General features: G+C 44.1%; 1 protein-coding gene across 6 annotated transcripts in view; it reads left to right on the top strand.

Annotated features, from left to right (window-relative positions):
• The window catches only part of ARHGEF3 (Rho guanine nucleotide exchange factor 3), a 311,757-nt gene that overhangs the window by 250,652 nt on the left and 39,212 nt on the right, over positions 1–21,893 (top strand). For 5 of the 6 annotated variants that reach the window (XM_067754831.1, XM_067754832.1, XM_067754836.1 and 2 more), the window contains one exon: positions 19,167–19,274. In XM_067754831.1, coding sequence (XP_067610932.1) covers positions 19,167–19,274 — 108 coding nt within the window. Of the gene's footprint in view, positions 1–17,346; positions 18,054–19,166; positions 19,275–21,893 lie in introns of those variants that run through there. The other variant, XM_067754833.1, reaches the window with a different exon arrangement.

Raw genomic sequence — 21,893 nt, 5'->3', positions numbered from 1 at the left:
AAGATGAGGAGGAAAGGAGTAGCAAAACAGACTTTTTTCCGGGGATTTATGAAACAAACAAACAAAACTAGCCTCCAGGAAATGACCCAGGGTCATTGCATTAGAGAACCTGAGTGGGAAAGGCGTATTGAGAACATGAAGCCCAGTTCTTGTCCGCTGCTGGATCCATTTGATCTCGGTTTAAACACTTCCAAGAACCTTCTAAGTCTGTACATTCCATCCTTGTTCAGTGTAGATCATGAGAAAATCCTTTCTTAATTGTAATGTTGCTTTCTCGAGGTGAATATTATACAATGACACTTCCTCATGTGTTATCTCCTTGAGTATTTGAAAACTCTCTCCCTACCATCTACTCCTACTCCATGCGTGTGTGCTTGCACGTGCACAGGCATGCACTCACACCACACTCTTCCACCAGGTGCTTGTCTTCTCCTGGCTAGATGTCCTGGTTCCTCTAACTTTTCCAAATGGGACATAATGTCCAATCTCTTTCTCTTTCTTGCATATTTCCATCGGACATCCTCAGTGTCCTCTTGAGTGTTGATCAGCCTAAAGACACTGTATGATGCTGTATCAACAAACAAGATTTCTTTTATGTTTATTGTGCTTCCTTAGACAAGAGAAGTAGACTAATACATTGAAAAAATTTTTGAAATAGAGGTGACAGACTAAAGATTAATCTTTGTCATATGAATAATTTATACAGATATAAAAGAACACTCCAAGATGTCCATTGGCAAATGGGCAAAAAGACAATAATAGGCAGTTCATACACAAGGAACTATGAAAGTAACATTGTTTTAAAAGTTCACTCTAATAGAAATTATAGAAATGGAAAAGGCAAATAATTGTAAGATGATATTTCATGCCTAATTGATGTCACAAGTATTTTAAAGACACGATAAAACCCAAAGCTAGGGATGTTGAAGAGAAATAATTACTTCTGTGTGGAATGAGGGGACTTGCCAGTGCATATAAAAAGACAAAAATGGTTCAAATCTTCGCACCCAGTATTCCAGGTCTTGAGGGAATAAAGCTGTGTGTCCAAAGTTGTTCATAATGACATTATTTGCAATAATGTTTATGTTTTATGTTTATACGTTTTATAGGTTTCAAAGTACTTTCATATTCTTTGCCTCACCTGAGTATAATTATCCTCATTTTAAAGATAAGGATACCAGGAGTCAGAGAGGTGCAGTGATTTTCCCAGGATCGCACAGCTGGGAATGGCAGAGCTAAAAGCTTGAAGTCTGATTGTCTGATTCCAATCTAGCGTCCTTTCCTACTTTCTTGTAACAGCCAGAAGAGCCAACAACCCCTCTGACCTATAATGAGGGAATGGCTCCATGTACCGTGGCCTCTGGCCCAGGGGTCAATGACATCATTTGAGCCGTTACACACTAGCAGACAGAAATACCCTAATGTTCCTGGGAAAAATAAAGAGGCGGAAAGTTGAGCGTAATTATATACATGATGTAACCAATTTAAATATATATGTATGCACATGGGATCTAGAGAAGTGGGGGAAGGGATGCTTCAATCAGAGCATCCCCCTTCCTTTGTCATTGTGATCACTATAGCAATGCTACTCAGTGTTCAAATAACAGTCAATTATTTTCATATGCATTCTCCCCTTTAAATCTTGCACAGCTTCGGGACCTGTGCAAGGCAAGGACTGTCCTCTTTGTCTGTCAACTGAGGAAACAGAGATTCAGAGAGATTAGGAGGCAGGGCCGAAATGTTGGTCCCTCCTTGACTAGCCTTGACCTCTTGGCACACCAGAATATTGGCTTAAGCCAGCCGTGTTCCTGAGTGAGGTCGGTTGTAAGCAGCACTATTTGGGGAGTGTTCAAAGTGAACCCCATCAAACTTAGCCTGAACACTGCATGCAGTGAGCTCACCTGGGGGCTAATGGACTAGTGGACCCTTCCCTTGGCCTGCACTCCTGCAGATCCAAGTGCAAGGCCTTACTTTATATTTGATGTGAGATCCCTGTTAGAATAAACAGAAAGCCCACAAAGAATGGATAGACACAAACTTCTGTACATGTAGATGACATCCCTTAAAATGATGTCTTTCTGAGCTCTGCAGATGTAATTTGCACCAGAGGTGATAATTAAACGGTAAAAACAGAGCATTTCCCCCAGGGTACTGTTTCTGTAGATACCACTAGAGTTGGCAACCTGACTGAATTAAATAAAACAGAGAGCCTATGTCAGGACTTTGAAAAAAATAAAGTTAAATATTTATCAGGTGTCATACATTGTCAGATTTGGAAGTTTGGAGTCTTGCTGGAGGAAGAAGCTGCAGAAGGAAAAAGGGAACCAGCCAGTGGGTAGAGAGAGATGGAGTTGGGCCTGATGTCCAAGGGGACCGAGTGATAAGGTTTCCCTCTGTGCTTTCTGGTCCTGACACAAGGCCAGTGCAAGCTCCCTCCTCAAGTGTGTTATCTTATATTGAAATGCTAACATTCCATAACCCCCAAGTGACAGAAGCATGTCAAGAACGACCCCAGGCAAATACAGAGAAGATAATTAAAGGTCACTGGTGAAGACGAGTGTTCTTATTTTTGACTTCACAGAGGTGGGGGAGGGGTGTGGGTGGCCCATCTGTATCCTGTTAGGTTTTGGCAGCGTTGCTTCATTTTCTCACACCTCGTCAGCCATCCTCCTTGCTGGTTGGTGATTGGTGATTGGTGTGGTCTTGCAGAAGGGGTCTGACACCACTGTGAAGAAGGAAATAGACTGAAGAGGAAAAAATTGGTGGTAGCTTAAGTGTCAACCACAGACGCACAGTGAAGAGTCCTTGCCTTCCGCCTCAGCTGTTTGATGGAGCCTTTTCAGAGAACTTTGAAGGAGACAGCATCAGAAAAGACACCTGCTTTTCTCTCGTTAGTCTCTGAATGTTTTATTCCCAGGCTTCAACAGTTCAGAAGAGCGAGGCTTTGTTCTGGCTCAGCATCAAGAAGTCTTTGCTTTGGAGGGCTCTTAAATGCTCATCTGAATTTCTTTAGCAGCAACTGATTCTAAGCTGGTTCTTAAAAGAGTTTCACTACTAGCTGGGGACAGGGCGCAAATAGGCTCAGCTTCTTGGAACCTCAGCGTCTTTGTTTCTGAATGAGTGGACTGGGTTAGATCCTTATTTCCCAGAAGATGGGTTTCTTACCACTTGTGGTAGCTCACATGATACAGGACAAGGTGACAGGGAAACAAGACACAAAATAATTTCGAATCACTTTCCCTTTCCAATTCTCTTCTGATCCTTCTCATTATGTCAAGGAGAAAGTCTCAGTTTGGAGCTAGTGTGTCTTTAATGCCTCTCTATCACTTGCTAATTTCCCTTTTTAACAAAGCACAGGCCTCAGGCAGGCAAGTGTCTAACAAAAATTTAACAATAGGGTTCATTTTTTTAAAGGTAGTTTCTATTTATGGCAGGTGATAGTGATTTTCTGTTTAAGGCAGTGGTAGAGTTTATTTTTGCAATAAGTTTACTCAAGTAAAAAATGAGTAACTTAAGGAAACATTATGTAATAGCTCAGAGGATATGTACACAGGGCAAAAGATTGGTGTGATGGTACCGAGAGTTTGGAAGCAGTGCATTAGGCGTGTTCTGAGGCCTTTCCAGGGTTAGCACTCTGCAACAAAAATTTCCAGGTTTGGCCACAGCCACTTACAGACCAGAAATTTGACCTTTGAGCATAGGACCCAGATTTCAGGTATTAAGATTTTTAAATAGATAAAAGCTGGCTTTAATGTGATGTAGAATACCTTTATGGACTAGTTGTTAGCCAATTAAAAAAAAACAACTGGATTTCTGTTCTAAGAACAAAACTCTTTTTTTTCCCAAAACTTTAACGTTCCAAAATTCCAGCTGAAATCATTTAACCCTTCTTCCTTTTCCCCTTCACCCTGAGGGAAGGATTGAACAAGATTGCATTTTAATTTGGGGCAGCCATAGAGTGAAAGTAGTGATTAGAGACTTGGAGTTAAGGATCAGACTGAGCTGAGTTTGAATCCCAAACTTGGCCACTTGTGAGCCAAGAGACCTTGGACCAGTGACTCATCCTCTGAGCCTCAGTTTCCTCATCTGTAAAATGAGAACTTCCAAGGGAATTGTGAAGATGAAACGGGCATGCAGAAGGCTTCCACAGAGCAAATGCTCCACAGACCATTAGCCTCAGCAGCATCTGTTTTGCATGTCCATCAGTTGAGTGGAAGCTGTGGACGGACATCCCTGTCCAGTGGTCTGCTGCAAGGTCACCCCTTCCTTTTAGGAAACACCCACCCAGTTTCCAGGGATCCGAGTTGGCACTGGGCATTATTTTTTGAAAAACAAGATGTTCCAAGCACACTGGCAAGCTTCACATTTATTCCTGCCAGGTAGGATGAAAAAATTTAGTGTGGTTTTCTAGTGTTCCCATAATGACTCTCCCGCAGGGGGGTGGGGTATGAGCTCTGGGTAGAGAGGCTCCCTGCTCATGGGAGATGAGGAGTGTGTCATTATCCTCAAGGCCAGCTCCCACCTGACACGGATCATCCGGGAACCTTACCCACATTCCAGCCGCAGACACAGACCCAGGGAAGGTGAGGAGGATTAGGTTGCTTTGGGAGTTCTTCATGCCATACTCATTAGCAGCACACTTTAATTATAAATAGGTCCTTTGTTAGAAATGTGGGGAAACTCCATAGCGTGAGGGATACAAGTTGGTGAAGAGTTGGACAACTAAAAATGGCTCCCAGTGCTCTTTGCTTGTCAGTAAATATTTGTGAAGACCAGACTCTACCTAGCTTTTTCTTTTTTTTCTGGGTTTAAAGAAGAGAAAGGCATGCTTTTGACCCTCAAGGAACTTTTCCTTGAGTTTGATGAGGTCATTCACAACATTAAAGTACAGGCAGTGATTGTCAATCAGCAGAAAGCTGGGTGGTGAATTGGCAACCTCATTGGGGGAGTTTGGCAGACTGGGAGGGGGTCATCCAATGAACCCCTGGTGCTGGATGCTAACACACCAGTCCCCAGGCCTGCCCTTAACACTAGCGTGGCACCTGTGCGCCTGGCTGGGCACTCTAAGATGCTGGGGGAGCACCCAAGAGGGGCTGCTGATTCCAGAAAGACAGGGCTTGAATGTCAAACCAACAGCTCCTACTTTTTCACTCCCTCCATCAGTCTCTTCTGCCTCTACAGTCTTTGATTTCTTCAGGGCTCCCCTCACCTGGCTTAGGAAATGAGCAGTGCTGTGGTTAACAACCCAGGCCTTGTAGTGTAGCAGCCTTGTGCTCAGTCCTGGCTCCACCACTCACTACCAGCTCTGTGATCTCAGGCAAAGCTCTTAACCCCTCTGAGCTTCAGTTGTCTGCATTGTGAAATGGGTATATTAATAGTACTGACTTAATAGAAAGCAAGGAAATCATGCATAGAACACACTTTGGCACAGCCTGGCTCAAAATTGCCCTCAATATTATTACTGTTATGTTGTTTCTGTAAAAGGAACTTGCGTATCCAGGGAAGCCGGTATGGGGGTTGCCGGGAAAGCTTTCGAGTCAGATAGAGTTGAATTTGAATTTCAGCTCTGCCAGTTAACTACTGGGTATGACTTGGGGACAAGTCACCTCACTTCTCTAAACGCCTGCTTCCTCTTCTATAAAATGGGGTGATGGGATTGCTATGTGGAATAGATGAGTGAGTGTATGTGGGTGCCAGCATCTGGCACCAGGTGACCCCAGGGCTCGTGGTACCTCCTCCTCCCCGGCCAGAGGTCCCCCATTGTCTACATAGTGCTTCCTTCTCTTCTTTCTTTAAAAATAATTTTTATTGTTGTTTTCATTAGTTTAATCCTCAGATATCTTTTTTTTAATTGAGGTAACATTGGTTTACAACACTATAAAAGTTTCATGTGTACAACATTATATTTTGATTTCTGTATACACTACTTGACTTCTGTATACTCACCAACAAAAGTTTCATTTCCATCCATCACCATACAGCTCACCCCCTTTACCCATTTTGCAATCCCCCCACCCCCTTCCCCTCCTTCTCTTCTTGACAAAATCAGAAGAGAAGAATTACACCTGGGTCAGGTGTGGGATGACCGACTTCTCTGTTTCTAGAAAATTGCTGGAATCTGTGAGTAGGTAGGGGCCCTGGCAACATGTAGTTTATCTAGTAGCAATTCTGGAGGCTTTGTGGGGCCAGACGGCCCCTCGCCACCCCTCTGCACAGCCCTGCTTTGTAAATTCAGGAGTGACCCAGAACCCGGCTCCTAAATGGTGGGGCAGAAGGAGGGAGCACCTGGCTGGTAAATGAGCCTCCCCCCCCATCACTGGGGGTGCTTAGGGAGTTGGGGAAATCTTTGTCAGGTTAGACCCTCAGTAGTCTCCCAAAGGAGCCCTTCCCTCTATAGCTGGCCCGTGCTGGAAAACTCATGGGAACTTTGCCCCCTTCTGCCACAGGAGCACTTTACTTCAGGAATAAAGAACATTTTTCTTTTACCACAAAACTGCCTTTGTCTTTCCTGGAAACTTTTATTGGCACCCCTTACCACTGAGTCTCCAGTGGCAAAACCAAACAACCAAATCACAGGTTTGTATTTACTTCTTTTAAGTCAACTGCCATTGTTTATTCATTTTCCCTCTTGTGTCTTTGTAATTGAAATGAACTGCGTGTGATGTGGGGAGAGAGCTGGGTCTCTGAGGCTTCTGCCTCCTTTGTCAGCGCAATACATTATTTTTCAAATGCACAGGCTTCTGAATTTTAATAGACTGTAGATAATGATACATCTGGTTGCATATTAATTGCTGAGAGTTAGAAATAACACATAATCACTATGTTTCAAGGTTGCAAGTGTACAGCAGTGAGAGTCAGGGTTTGTTATGAGCCTTTGGAAAAATCCATTGTTAGTGGGCATTTTTTAATTCCTGTCATTAAAAATGTGCTACGGAATAAGAACTGTCTTAACGTTCAGTCTTGTATTCTGGATGTGTGCACGAACACACACACACACACACTTCCCAAGGAGTAACATTTTGAAGCTATTCATCTGCTCAGCTGGGGTGTGTGGGGCAACAGCAAGGCCATATGAATCCATTGTAGATTACCTACCTCACAGTTTCCTGAACAGCATGCTTAGTACCTTATTTTTCTGCAAACCATCGCTTAGTGGGTGGTAAGATGTCAGCTGAAAGCCAAAGCAGGAAAGTTTTAAAATATTTTATTTTATTCCCAATTCAGTCAATCCCTTGTGGCTGTGTGACTGGTAGCTTTTTCCATTTTTCAATAATCAGGTTTCAGTGTATTCTGTTCTCAGTCGAGAGCAGACTGTTCTAAAACACCCAAGTGCAGTGTTCCCTGATTCTCAGTGGAGGCATGTGCTGCTGAGGATGCACGTGGACCAAATGATTTGAAAGGATAAATTGTGCTAGGAGGGACAGATGAGGTTACCAGGGAGCTCAGCAAATGTATTTTCTGTTTCTCTCTGGAAGTCACATCTCTGCAAGGCTTGACTGCTGAAAATCATTGTTCTCATCGAGAACAGAAAGAGGAGGGGGTCCATGTTCTTTTCCTGAAGACCTGGTGCCCTTGGTCAGATGTCCCTGTAGGTTTTACCCAGCAGCTGAATGTGGGATTCCTCGTCTTAGCCTCGTCTTCAGTCAGATGGCAGACCCAGCTGTTAGCTTTGCTTGCCTGCAACGTGTTTGCTCATCTCAGATTCAGCTGGAACACGCTGCCCTTCCTTTGAGATTGAGATCTGTGCATCCTTTTCCATCTCTGTACTTCTTTTTCCTCTTCTGGGAAGCTAAGATAATGCTGAGCTTCAAGGGATGGCAGGTAGATAAGAGAGAGGACATGTCAGTGGATCTGTGTATGGTCCTTTCTGGAAGCCAAAAGTAACATGTTATTTTTGGGAGAAATTCTACCCTCCACCTCTGACATGGCTTGAACACCCAGAATTCCTATCATTGCCTAATCCCAGATAGTACTGGGATCAGGCAAGATTGGAGACCAGCTCTTTTAGCCTATAATTCAACAATGTGGGGAGGGGAGGGGAGGGTGGGAGGAGTTCGATGTAGACCTCAAGACCTACCCGTTTGGGTGCACTTCCACCACTCAGGTTCTTATCTTAAGTTGATGTTTTTCTCTACTTGGATGTAGCCTTGGATCTTGCCAAACCACTCCCAGTTTTGCTCTATCCAGCCAGAGCTTGACTAAACAGATGATAAAACTGCCGGAAGAAAGGGAAGGCAGGAATGTAGAATCAAAATGTGGTCTCATAGCAGCCCGAGTCCTCGGTGGCCAGAGCATGTCATTGGTGAGATAGTGGCAGGTAACATGGAGCACCAGCTTTGTCCCTGGGAGGCTCAGAGCAAAATCCAGTGCTGCAGGGGATGAATGAGAGCAGGAGAACAGGCTGGGGGTGGGGGGGGAGTGTGGGGGAGATCACACCTCTCCTTGGACATCAGTTTCAAGGCAATAATTTGATATTTACAGGCAACAGCTTATGGGACAGGCTTGTACTGAGCACATTACACACATGATCTTGTGTCACCTTCCCAACAACCCTGTGAGAGGGTCAGAGAGCCACCCTCACTTCACAGGGCATGAGACCAAGCCCGTGGAGGTTACATCGTTGGCCCAGGGTCACAGGGTGTTCAGTGCATAGGGCACTGTCCTCTGGCTGGAAAGGTAGGCTCATATTTTATCCTTAGGTCCTTTGCAAAGAATCAACACATTTGGGGGGCCAGAGTGACAAGAACTTTGTCACTTTCAGCACAGGCTTTCTGCTCATCCTTAAACACCAGGGAAGCCTCAGCAAATGTCCTTAAAGTGCCCTTGAGGTCTGTACACACCAGTTCCCAAACCCTGAAGCAGAGGTGGAATCCCCAGTGCATTCTTCTCCCCCTACCCCTCCAACCCAGCCCAAGGGGAAGCCAGGGAATCCCTTTTACAGAGATAAACAAATACAGAATTTATATCCCACCCAGGGGTTTCCAAGAAGTCAATAGGAAATGACTGGCCGAGACCCCAGAACCACAGAGCCCTTCCTCTGGGCCTGTGGCTGTGATTAGGCCACCACTGCCACCTCCGGCTGACTTCTTGGCGTCCCCCACCCAGAAATGTGCAGCTCTGACCCCATTTTCCAGACCTGCAGATGGTGTGGCGTGCTGTGGGCACACTTCTTCTGTGGCATTCTTGGCAAAAAGGCATAACCTGGCTCTACTCATGAGAAAACATCTTCTGGGCCTAAGGTTGGCTTCCCTGTAAGGGCCACAGAGGCTTGAGCCTGCTGGCAGCTCTCACACTTTTCCAGGAGGTCGAACTGTTAAAGCGCTTCAGCTCTGAGCATCTGGCCCTTTCTCCTTGACGGAGTAAGAGCTTTGCTTGATGCTCAGAAGGCATATGTGGAGCCAGAGACTGCAGAGAGAGCTAAATATTTAGCTTCCTCTTTCTCTGAAGGTCTGTAATGCCATGTCTGGGCATGACCAAAATGAGTTTCAGGCGATGGGCTAGCGTTTGCTAAAAGGAACTTACCGGGGCGTGGGTGTGCATTTCTCCTTCTGCCCAAGGTTAAGTAATAGTAACATCCTGTGTAAGAGAACGTGAATGTGGTTTTCTACTAAACTCCAATATTTTAGGGCTATTTATTAGATATTTTTAATCATGGGCCAATTTAACCGGTAGCAGACTAATAAAATAAATTTGGGCTTGCTGCCAGGACAAATGTTGACTTACCCTTATAATGTTGACTGAAACGAATAACTTTGAAAGTAATTGAGGAGTGAAACCTTAGCCAAAAATACAGTGTCTGAAACAGTGGTTCTGTTTTATTTTACTGGCACTGCTAAGAGATTTTGTTCGTAACCTAGGCTGCTGCCCACCTCGGCTCTCGGAGAGTCCCATATTTTACTGAATTATTTTCCAATGTTTTGTTTTGTTTTTTGTTTTTCGGCCCATAAACCACCATTCATCAAAAATGAATATCCCCATGGCAGAGAAGAACAGGCTACTTTTCCAGTGTGGGAGCAAACAGTCAATGATAATGAGAGGAATAAAGATAGTAACTTTCTTGAGGTACTCCCTCAGAAACAAAATGGTATGCCAGTAACGTTTGCCCTCTCAGAGTTTGTAGTAAAATTAATCGCTCCTCCAAGGTACACTGGATGAAATCCATCTGACTCGCCCCACACTCACCTTTCCTTCATTTTGCCATTCAGTTTATACAAATATTAGAGAGCGATAGTAGTTTGCCAGCACGTGCTTTGAACTTGAAGGAAGCAGGGGAGGCCTGGAGGAAATGAAGCCAGGATGACCACATGAATTGTCATAAAGTGTGATTTCTTTCTCTTCTCATTTTTCTGCTTGCATTTGATGGGAGCTGTGTTTGGGGCTGGAACTGAGCATCCTTTCAGAGGCTTATGCCAGCAGTGTCTGAGCTTAGTCTAGCATCCCCCTCTGATGCTCCTGCCCTAAGCAAGACCCCCCTAAAAGCAGCCACCTCACAGGCTGACCTTGGCCAGAGGCCGTAGGTGCTGACTGGCTCAAGCCAAAACAGACTTGATATACATGGAATAAAGAGCATCTCCCCAACCTTAATGTGTTCAGTTTTATGGCCCCAAGCGTCGATGGTTTAATCTGTGGATCTGTCCAAACCATTTTGTGTGTGGTGTCTCCATCAGTGCTTTTTAGCATTGCCGTGAGGGGAGGCTACAGAAATCGTCAGCTCCTCAACACAACAATCCAACACCCTGTCTACAGCTTGGCCATGAGACTGAACTAACTCAGAGGGTCCTGTGGGTTTTATTTATCCAGACTCTCCTTAGTCCCCAGTAGCAAAAATACAAACAAAACAAAACAAAGCCCCCAAAAAGCACTTTTTTCTTTTAAAGAAGGAAATTAGGATGTTTTCCTTATAGCATCTGATGCAGAGAGAGTTGGGCCATTTCATCAAAAAGGAAATCTAATCTCCCTTGGATACACAGTGCAAGGCAACCAAACCTGCAGCTGGAGAAAATAAACACAAGGGTGTGGCCTCCACGTTTGAGATTAGCCAGGGGGGAAGGTATCAGGGATTCTTCCCAGAGCTGTTCCTGGCGGTTTGGCAGAGTCCACAAAGTCTGTGGGACCTTTGTTGAAATCACCTATAATCACCTGGCATTTTTAGGGGGAAATTATAGTTCTACTTTTGAAGACCTTTTGCTCACCTTGTGGGTTCGAAACCAATAATTCTGAAATGCGTTTGGCCTAATCAATGAAGCCAGGTTTCCGTTGGAATTTGAGCCTCATTATTTGCCTTTTAACTTCTAGTAACAGATGACACCAGGTCAGTTAGCTCCGTGCCAGGGGAAAGAAAACAAAAAAATTTTTAATGGAAATTTTGGAGTTAGGAACCATTATTTCATTATTGTTTTTTTCTATTTCCAAAAAAATAAGATGAAGAGTCACTTGTAGTTTCCATAGAAGCTCCCCTTCTTTGCTCCCCTCTTGCTCAGACTGCTCTGCGAAGGACTCCTCGTTGCTGCCTCTGTGTCCTCCATGCCCCTGTGTTCCACTGTGCTCTACCTGCTGAACACCTCACTTGCCCCACTCCAGCCAAGGCTTACTCTCTTGGGTGCTCTGCCTGGATCAACCTCTGGTTCTCTCTGTGCATCCAGAAGACATTTCCCCAAGGGTGACACGTGTACCCTTCCATGAAGCCCACTTTGCAGATGCTGGGTAAGCACTTGCAGAGCTGAATTCCAGAGGATGCACGTAGTCACAAAGAATCTCTTCCATTTATGTGTATTAATTACAAAGGGAGTAGTAGTAACTTTCCAATGGAGAAATCCAGCAGATACCTCCTGTAGGGCTGTTGTAACAAAGTACCACAAGAGGCGAGGCTTAGAACAACAGAAATTTATTTCTTACTCTTCTGCAAACTAGAAGTTGAAAATCAAGGCGTCAGTAGGGCCATGCTCCCTCTGAAACCTGCAGGAGAATTCTTCCTTGCCTCTTCCTAGCTTCTGGTGTTTGCCATCCATCTTTGGTGTTCTCTGGCTTGTAGATGCATCACTCTAATCACTGCCCCCATCATCATATGCTGTCTCCCTGTATGTCTCTGTCTAAATTTCCTTTCTTATAAGGACACCAACGATGGCATTTAGGGCCCACTGCAATCTAATATGACCTCATCCTAACCTGATTACATCTGCCAAAATCCTATCTCCAAATAAGGCCACTGTCACAGGTTTGGGGGTAGAACTTCAACATATCTTTTTGTGGGGGACACAATTCAACCCCTTGTACCACCTTGACCAACTGGTCCAGGTCGATGTCACCAGTTATAAGATATAGTGACATCATGTCCCCCAGATATGATGCACCAAGAAGGGCACATCACTTCTGCTGTATTCTTGCCAAAAATGCATAATCTGAATCCAATCATGAGAAAGCATCAGACATGTCTAAATTGAGAGATATACTACAAAATAACTGACCAGCACTCTTGAAAAGTATCATTGTCACAGAAGACTGAGGAACTGTCACCGATTGGAGGAAACTATAGTGATATGACAACAAAATACAGTGAAAGGGTGGGAAGGCCTTGGCATTAGGAGGTGTCAAGGGAAGTGAGAACATGAGAATATTTGTAGTGACCTAGAAGTTTTTTTTTTTTAACATCTTTATTAGAGTATAATTGCTTTACAATGGTGTATCAGTTTCTGCTTTATAACAAAGTGAATCAGCTATACATATACATATATCCCCATATCCCCTCCCTCTTGCGTCTCCCTTCCACCCTCCCTATCCCACCCCTCTAGGTGGTCACAAAGCACCAGCTGATCTCCCTGTGCTATGCGGCTGCTTCCCACTAGCTATCTATTTTATGTTTGGTAGTGTATATATGTCCATGCCACTCTCTCACTTTGTCCCAGCTTACCCTTCGCCCTCCCCGTATCCTCAAGTCCATTCTATAGTAGGTCTGCATCTTTATTCCTGTCTTGCCCCTAGATTCTTCTGACCATTTTCTTTTCTTTTAGATTCCATATATATGTGTTAGCATACGGTATTTGTTTTTCTCTTACTTCACTCTGTATGACAGTCTCTAGGTCCATCCACCTCACTACAAATAACCCAGTTTTGTTCCTTTTTATAGCTGAGTAATATTCCATTGTATATATGTGCCACATCTTCTTTATCCATTCATCTGGTGATGGACACTTAGGTGGCTTCCATGTCCTGGCTATTGTAAATAGAGCTGCAGTGAACATTTTGGTACATGACTCTTTTTGAATTATGGTTTTCTCAGGGTATATGCCCAGTAGTGGGATTGCTGGGTCTTTAAGTTTAAATGTTTCAAGGTAGCCCTCTCAGCTCTCAGTTTCCCAGCCACATGGGCCTTTCCCTATTCTGGCCTATATCAGTTGAGAATTATTGAAATTCAGTAGTGGGATTTTTGTTTTCATTTTACCAGGTTTCTTCTAATTACTGTTGATTCTAGATGATGTCTGCCTCTTCAGTATCCTTTCTCACTAGGCCCTCACTAACAACTGAAGTAAAAATCTCAGATGGCACCTGTCAGCTGCAGTTCACCATTCAATAGTACATTTGCAAAACTGTTTTCTGTCCATTGAAATAAATCTTTGTATTATGGAGCATTTTGACCACATACCATCTTAAAATCAGATTTCTACCCCTTATTTTTGACTCAGTAGTACTTGGAAGTGGAACTCAGGATCTAAACATTTTGAATGTTGCCTAGTATAGTAAAGGTGCTGTCAGAAAACAGTATTTTGGAAATTAATTTTCTAGAATCTTCTACAGTGTCCTCTTCTCTACTGAGCAGAATACTTAATTGAAAATTGGGGAATCTCCCACAAAACTCATGTTCCTTTTTCTAATGAGCAGGGGGAAAAAAAGGCCTCAAGCCCTCAAGAATGGTTTCTGTATTTGTTAATGGTTGAAAAAAAGCAAAAGAAGAATAATATTTTGTGACATGTGAAAATTATATGAAATTCGAATTTTAATGTCTATAGATGAAGATTTAATGGAACATAGGCACATTCACTTATTTACATACTGTTTATGGCTGATGGTAGAGATGAGTAGTTGTGACAAAGGCTGGACAGCCCTCAAAGCCTAAAATATTTAACCATCTGGCCCCTTACAAAAAAGTTAGCCAAGCCCTGGAGTAGGGCATGGGCTCTGGATCCAGCCTCCCTAGCCTAGGTTTAAATCCTGGCCACCTTTTTTAGCTTTCCCCATCTTTAAGATGAAGATCACAATAGTGGCTACCTTGCAGGGCTGTTAGGAGAATAAATTAGTAAATATCTGTAAAGCATAGAGAAGAGTCCCTGCAATGAATATGAGCTCATTATTATTATGTAATAATTCTAGAGCTTCTCCATCACTCTGAGATCATAACTTCCTGTTTAATATGAGGATGATGAAAGCCTTCTAGAGGGTTACTGTTGGATGACACGTGACCCCTGGGTGTGCGGTTCCCAGCACATCTCCTGTCACACAAATGTAGCCCTGCATAAGGCTTCCTGGTGTTTCTAAACATTTGAAAGACTTTTTATTTATGATTCCATCAACTCATGGGCAAAAGCATCTGCTAGCACAGTCATTTCTCACCTCTCTCTTGCTCCTGGCCATGTGTAGAGCATCTAAGAGCAGTGCTGCCCTGCAATAGAGCAGTCAGTCCTGCACTAATGGCTGCATTTTTGGCCCCTCCTGGGCCGTGTTTGTGACTCAGTAAAAGCAGAGTCTCAGGGAAGCTACAGACGTGATGTGAAAGACTCTCCTACTGCTCTCCAACCCCACTCTGGCTGCAAAAGTGAAGTGCAGGGAGAATGAGTGAGGGTTTACTGTATGCCACATCTATTAGAATGGAACTATTTTTTAAGGAATAAGAAATAGTGCCAAATTATATTGATATGATAGGCATTTTCTTACATTGTATATAATGTGCTTTGGTTTCTATTTTTTGGGGGGAAGAATAAGGAGAGGATAAGAACTGTATCCCCTAGGGAAGGAATATTAAAATCTATTTAATTAAATCTCACATTAAAAATAAAATTAAAGGGCTTCCCTGGTGGCGCAGTGGTTGAGAGTCCGCCTGCCGATGCAGGGGACACGGATTCGTGCCCCAGTCCGGGAGGATCCCACATGCCGCGGAGCGGCTGAGCCCGTGAGCCATGGCCGCTGAGCCTGTGCGTCCGGAGCCTGTGCTCCGCAATGGGAGAGGCCACAATAGTGAGAGGCCCGCGTACCGCAAAAAAATAATAATAATAAAAAAAAAATTACATGGAGTGCTTTATTCTCCTTTGTTTGTAATTCAAGCACAAGAGATATTTAAAATTGCTGAATCAATTCCTTTATGAAAAATATGACCTCTATACCTTTCTTCATCCTCTCCTTTCCTTCTTCCCGCCTCTTCCTTCTTTTTTCCCATTCCTTGTCCTCTGGAAAGGTGAAGAGAAAATATTTGATAAAAGTCAGTTTTATCATTCATGATAAAAATTCACAGCAAACTTAGTACAGAAAGGAACTTTTTCTACCCGATAAAGGGTGTCTCTTCCATACTCTCAGCAAATACAATACTTAATGATGAAACCTTCATAATAATTACTTTGTAATTTGGAATTAGACTATGGTACCTGCTATTTTAGCTTGTAGTCAACAATATACGGGTAGTCCTAGCCAGTGCAATAAGACAAGAAAAACAAAAAAAGGTGTAAGGTCTGGAAAACATGCAAAAGGTTGTTATTCAGAAAATACTGCCCACACAGAATACTCAATGTCTTTTTCTTTCTTTTTTTTTTTTAAGATGTTGGGGGTAGGAGTTTATTAATTAATTAATTAATTTTTGCTGTGTTGGGTCTTCATTTCTGTGCAAGGGCTTTCTCTAGTTGCAGCGAGCGGGGGCCACTCTTCTTCATGGTGCGCAGGCCTTTCACTATCGCTGGCCTCTCTTGTTGCGGAGCACAGGCTCCAGACCCGCAGGCTCAGTAGTTATGGCTCACGGGCATAGTTGCTCCGTGGCACGTGGGATCCTCCCAGACCAGGGCTTGAACCCGTGTCCCCTGCATTAGCAGGCAGATTCTCAACCACTGTGCCACCAGGGAAGCCCCTGCCTTTTTCTTTTTTGTTTTATTTTTTTAACCTCTTTGGTGAGATGTCCTCCTGCCCTGGCTTAGAATTGCATGGTGAGGGTGGTGTCTGTACTTGAAACAGGACACTTCATTCCTGGGTTTAGCAGTGTCCTTGCCCAGCTTAGTCTGGCAGCTGAGTTGTTGGATTAGGAAGCTTCTGCAGGTTGTGTTCTGTTATCTCTCTGTAAAGCCTGAAAGCATCCCTCTTATTGCATTTGCTAGTTCTCAGTAGAGCTATTTAACTAGAATCTGGAAACATTTTCCCTGAGGCTCCTTTTAGACAGCAGTAAAATGTAGCTCGAGACATACTGAGTAAATGGAAAAGAAAAATCAAATTAGGCCAAGAATTTTTTTAATCTCCTATTCTCACTGAAGCCCTCAAGGAGAACACCATAATTCATATTTGACTCATGTGGGTCAGGCATAAAGCCTCCTCTATAGATTCAATAACCTGTAAATGTTCTGGTTGTGAAATTGCACCTGCCCGCTTTGCTGGATCAAGCACTAAATCATGCAGCAGTGGTTTGTTTTGATTGTTCATTACTTGGGAATGTCAGATTGCCAGAGAGCAGCCCAGTGTTTACTTCCAAATGGGCAAAGCCTTGAGAAAGGAGTTTTAATTACAATCTCATGTAGCAACACTGCACACAACTTGCAGAGGGGCCAACATTTGCACTGTGCATTCATCTTATAGCGGTGCAGAAAAACACCCATCTGACTGGCTCATGTAAAATGGGCAGCAAAGTCAGCAGAACCTTAGAAAAGATGACACAGCAAGTGGAACAGAGCCGAATCTTCCCTCATCCTGCCAAGCATGCAGGGCTCCCTGCCCCTTTTCAAAGCAAGAGAAGCCAATTGGCGTTTGCCCTTCAACTTCCCTAGTTTGATATAGAATTTGTGACCTAACAGATTTAGCCGTTAATAAAACAGAGACCTAGGAGTCAATGGGCTCTGAGGTACGTGCAGGATTATCTGAGACCAAGTCCTAATCCTCTAGGAAATCCCCCATCTTCTCACTTGCTACAATGCAGTTTGTGCCACCAAAGGTGGTATATCACAACTCTGGCATTTCCAGCCAAAGCAGGAGCCATTCAGGGGATGCTCAAGAGGCTGTGTGTGTGTGTGTGTGTGTGTGTGTGTGTGTGTGTGTGTGTGTATTCAGTATGCCCGCTGGTAATGGAGCTCTGACGTAAAAAAATATTTTAAAAATCCTCCTCTGGGCACAGATACTCAGGAGCCAGGCACTGGACAGGGAGCATCCTTGAAGGGCGCTGTCACCTGGAAGCAGAAGGGCTATTGGATCTTTCTCTTCAGCATTTAAATAATTGTAATGCGATGTCTCTCATGTTGAGAGATTCATCCTTTGCATTTTGGAACTAAGCCTTCCCAGTGTTCGGAGAGTTTCCTGCTGTCTGTTCAGCTCAGCATACCAAGAGGCTGGAGAGGTACCCGGCAGCCCAGATTCATTCTCCATCTTGGAAGTATTTGCTTCGAGAAATCATGAAGTCACTCCTGGCCACGTTGTGGAATTGTTTTGTGCTTTTTAAAAAGCCTTTTAATTTTTCTGTTTGAATGCCAGAAAGGTTGGGTCTGTTTCAGAGAATGCTTCTGATTTCTGAGGCTGGCAAGGGCATAAACTGACATGAGAGTTTCTCAGCAGAACTCCAAATTCAGGCAAGATTTTTCCAAGCACCTACTATGTTCACAACACCCTGCAGGGGTATTCAGGAGAATCTGAAGTTCTGGCTTAACTCTCAAAACTTTGAAGGCAATGGCTGAAAAAGAAAGATGAGCATCTTGTGGCTCCCTTTGGAAATGATTGAGTTTTGCCACAACCATTGGCAAGTTTGGTTTTTTCCATCAAAATTTGGTGTCTTCATGTGCTGTCAAGCATCTCCTGCAGGTCAGATGGAGCTTAGGAAGACAAGGGTAACTGTTCTCTTTGTCTTTGGAAAGTGTTTTGTCTGTCATCTCTCTCTTTTCCACAGCCTGTTGTTTTTATTTATGTAATTCTCATCTGCAGAGTCATTGGTATGGGTAGGCTCCCATCATCCATCAGCTTGGTTTGGGGTAACTTGCAGATTTGCACTTTTTATGTGGAGGTGATTTTCAAAACTTGTGTCTATGTGTAGTATAAAAACTGATGCTCATGGTAGGGTTTTCTCTCTATACGTTTTCTTTTGCTGTCTGGTGGTTATTTATAACTATTAATATGTGCATTTCAAATATACTGTAGATACAAAGATGCTTTGTTAAGAGCCTAGCAATAGAATAACTTCTTTAAACAATATTTTTTTTAATTTGGTATACTTAAAAAAAATGATTTTTTGTGCTTTAGAAAAGCCATTGCATATTAGAAATTTGGACAGTGGCTTCAGGTAAGTTGGAGAAAACATTTTTTAAAAAGATGAAACCAGGGCTTCCCTGGTGGCGCAGTGATTGAGAGTCCGCCTGCCGATGCAGGGGACACAGGTTCGTGCCCCGGTCCGGGAGGATCCCACATGCTGTGGAGCGGCTGGGCCCGTGAGCCATGGCCGCTGGGCCTGCGCTTCCGGGGCCTGTGCTCCGCGACGGGAGAGGCCGCAGCAGTGAGAGGCCCGCGTACCGCAAAAAAAAAAAAAAAAAAAAAAAAAAAGATGAAACCAGAAGCATCAAAAGACAACTGCCTGACAAGGTCATTGGATGGGAAATCTGAGGCAGCTTTTCTCTACAGGAGGGGTTGAGGAGAATCATACTACTTAGTGGAAGCCTCTGATTTAAAAGCTGGCAGATATATTTGGGGTGAAGGGAAAGGAGAGATCCCTGCCCATTTGCTGTCCACTCAGAGGCTGCTTCTGTTGACATCCCTCTGCCATTTCTCCTTCCCTGGCTCCTAAGCCAGGTCACCTCCACACAGCTGGAGTGAGACAGAGCACTGTTTACATTCCACAGATCGGTGTGCAGCCAGCAGCTTGTGGAGTGGGGACATTGACTGTATAGTGGAGTTATGTTGTCTTCGTAATTGACCTTGACATTTTCCTTTCCTTTTTTTTAACCCTACAGGAGCCTAGTAATAAACGAGTCAAACCTCTTTCCAGAGTCACATCCCTAGCAAACCTCATCCCACCCGTGAAGGCCACACCGTTAAAGCGCTTCAGCCAAACCCTGCAGGTAAGAAGGGCACAGTGGGCTCATGTTTGCAGAAAACCACGCTGTGTGGGAGGAGCCATCCCTGTCCTACCTAGAACCTCCCCTGGTTTCAGATTGACATGAATCAATGCTTACTTAAACAGAAGAGAGCAAGTGAGGGGACTGAAAGGAAGAAAGAGATGTTTTCAAGCTGTAAACTGGTGTCAGGCAGAGTCCCTCGAGGTGTAACTGGAGGAGTCATCTCTGTTGGGCTCCTCACAATTATATTTCACAGTCCTATGCCCCATCCAGATGCGCTATCATAGGTTTTGTCCTAACATATCTATGGGCCTCCCAAGGGAACCAGCACATGATGTAAGTTGGAGGGCAGGAGAGCCTAGTGATTTAGACCAGGGTCTGCAAACTATAGCATGTGGGAAAAAACTCAGCCCACCCCCTGATTTCTTGTGGCCCTGGAGCTAAGAGTGGTTTTTACTTTTTAAAATGGCTGGGAAAAAAAATAAAAGAGGAATGATATTTCATGACCCATGAAAATTATATGAAATTGAAATTTCGGTGTCTATAACTAAAGTTTTGCTGTCTATAACTAAAGTTTTGCTGGAACACGGGCATGCCTAAATGTTGATATGTTTTCTGTAGCTGCCATTGCACTACAAAGGCAGAGTTGAGTAGTTGTGAAAGGGATCATATCGCCCACAACACCAAAAATATTTACTATTTGGCCCCTTACAGAAAATGTTTGTTGACCCCTGACTGAGAACAAGGGCCCTGGAGTAGAAGTATCTCACTTCTGTCCTTGGCTGTGTCACTCAAAGACTTTGTCACCTTGGGCAGATAACTTCATATCTCTCTAGGTCTTGCTTTTATTCCTCATGGATACATTGGGGGATGATGCTACCAGCTCCTTTATAGAATCCTTGTAAAGATTTACAGGATAGTGCATTTAAAGGACTTAGCATAGTGCCTTGGCCTGTAGTTAGTAATCACTAACTTCCTAACCAGCTAAGGTGTAAATATTAACTACTATAATAATTCTTTGGTTAACAGGTGGTTTGTAAACTCCTGATAAAGTTTATCTTTTAAAGTGAAAATCGAGATTTGTCTTAAGGCCTTGGGCCCAATATGATAATCATAAAAATCCTCTTGTAGACTGAGGCCCACGAAAGTCATGCCATGAAAAGGCTCACCTTGTTCAGCTGAGGAGTAGTCTTGAGTCTGCCAGTTTCTTACATGTCCTGAATACTTTTGCTTACGGTATTTTTATCTTGACTTTCTGAGTCATTAAGAAAATTGTGGACCAGGGAATTCCCTGGCAGTGCAGTGGTTAGGACCCAGCACTTTCACTACCAAGGGCACGGGTTCAGTCCCTGGTTGGGGAACTAAGACCCCACAAGCCGTGTGGTGTGGCCAAAAAAAAAAAAAAATTGTGGACCAGCACCCAAGGCTTATGTCCCATGCTATGAAATCTATGATTTGAGAACTGTTTAAAGTCTCCCTCACCCACGCTTGTCCTTGTTACCACACCATTCAGCCAATGTGCTGTGACTTTGCACAGCCCAAGCTCTTCTCCCCACTTTCCTACAGGTGCCGTCCCTCACCAGTGCTAATCCCTCCCTGCCCATTCCTCTGTTAACGCTGCTAATATTTCTCCCCAAAGAACACCTCATCGTCTCATTAGCTATGGGTTTGGCTCTGTGCTGGAATCTCTGGGCCCCTGGTTATCCTCTGATCCCCTTTGTGGGAGAATGGAGGAGAAAAAAAATAAGGTCGTCTTGGGGGGCCAGATGAAGGTCTTCGAAGCTAGTGAAGAAAAGTGTGTTCACCTTCTCTCCCCAGTGACCGGTCCCTAAGCCCTATGGCCAAGTTCATCACAGGCTTCCACTGGAAGATCATCACTGCCCTAGCCCTGCACATCTGGTCTTTTGCTGAGTTCTGCTTTTTGAAAATTCTTTAGCCTGTCTCTTACCATTTCACGCTTTCCTTCCCATCCCAGTGGCTGTGGCTCAAGTTCACCGTAGTTATTTCAACCTCCATGTTGCCAGCCATCTCTTCCCATTGTCTCTCTGAGGAGAGTCCACCGTCTGCCCCAGGAAGGGCCTCACTCATTCCACAAGAGTTAAGTGGGCCCTCGTCATGCACCAGGCTCTAACTCCTGCCCTCACGTTGCTTACATCCTGGGTAGAGTTGCCTTCTGGCAACTTGGTGACCACATCTGGCCCTCGGTTGTGTTTTGTTTGGCTGCACATTGTTTTGAGCTAACGTTTAGAAATCAAAACAGTCCACGTAAGAATCTGGACTTCTGACTTCTTTTGAGGAATTGGAAGGCCTAGCAGTGCTGGGCCTATGTTCCCACATGGCACTTATGAGCTGTGCCTAAGTAGCCAGCCAACTGTCATCTACAAATGTCCCCACTTCTCTCAGTTGTCCTCCCAACACCTGGCCTCTTCACTCACTGCCATCAGCTTGCCTGGCCTGTAGACTCCGTGTTTATGCTCATGGGTCCAGGGAGAGCACTGTCTATGCCTCCTCCCCACAGCCCAGCCCCAACTCAAAGCACAGTGCTTTAAGATCTTCCATTGTCATACCTTCAAAATCTTTCCTTAGGCTTCCCAGGCAACCTTTATTTCTTTTCTCCTGTTT

Source organism: Pseudorca crassidens, chromosome 10 (assembly GCF_039906515.1).
Source record: "Pseudorca crassidens isolate mPseCra1 chromosome 10, mPseCra1.hap1, whole genome shotgun sequence".
Lineage (NCBI taxonomy): Eukaryota > Metazoa > Chordata > Mammalia > Artiodactyla > Delphinidae > Pseudorca > Pseudorca crassidens.
The sequence above is the reverse complement of the archived record's forward strand: the minus strand, read 5'-3'. Positions and strand labels throughout refer to the sequence as shown.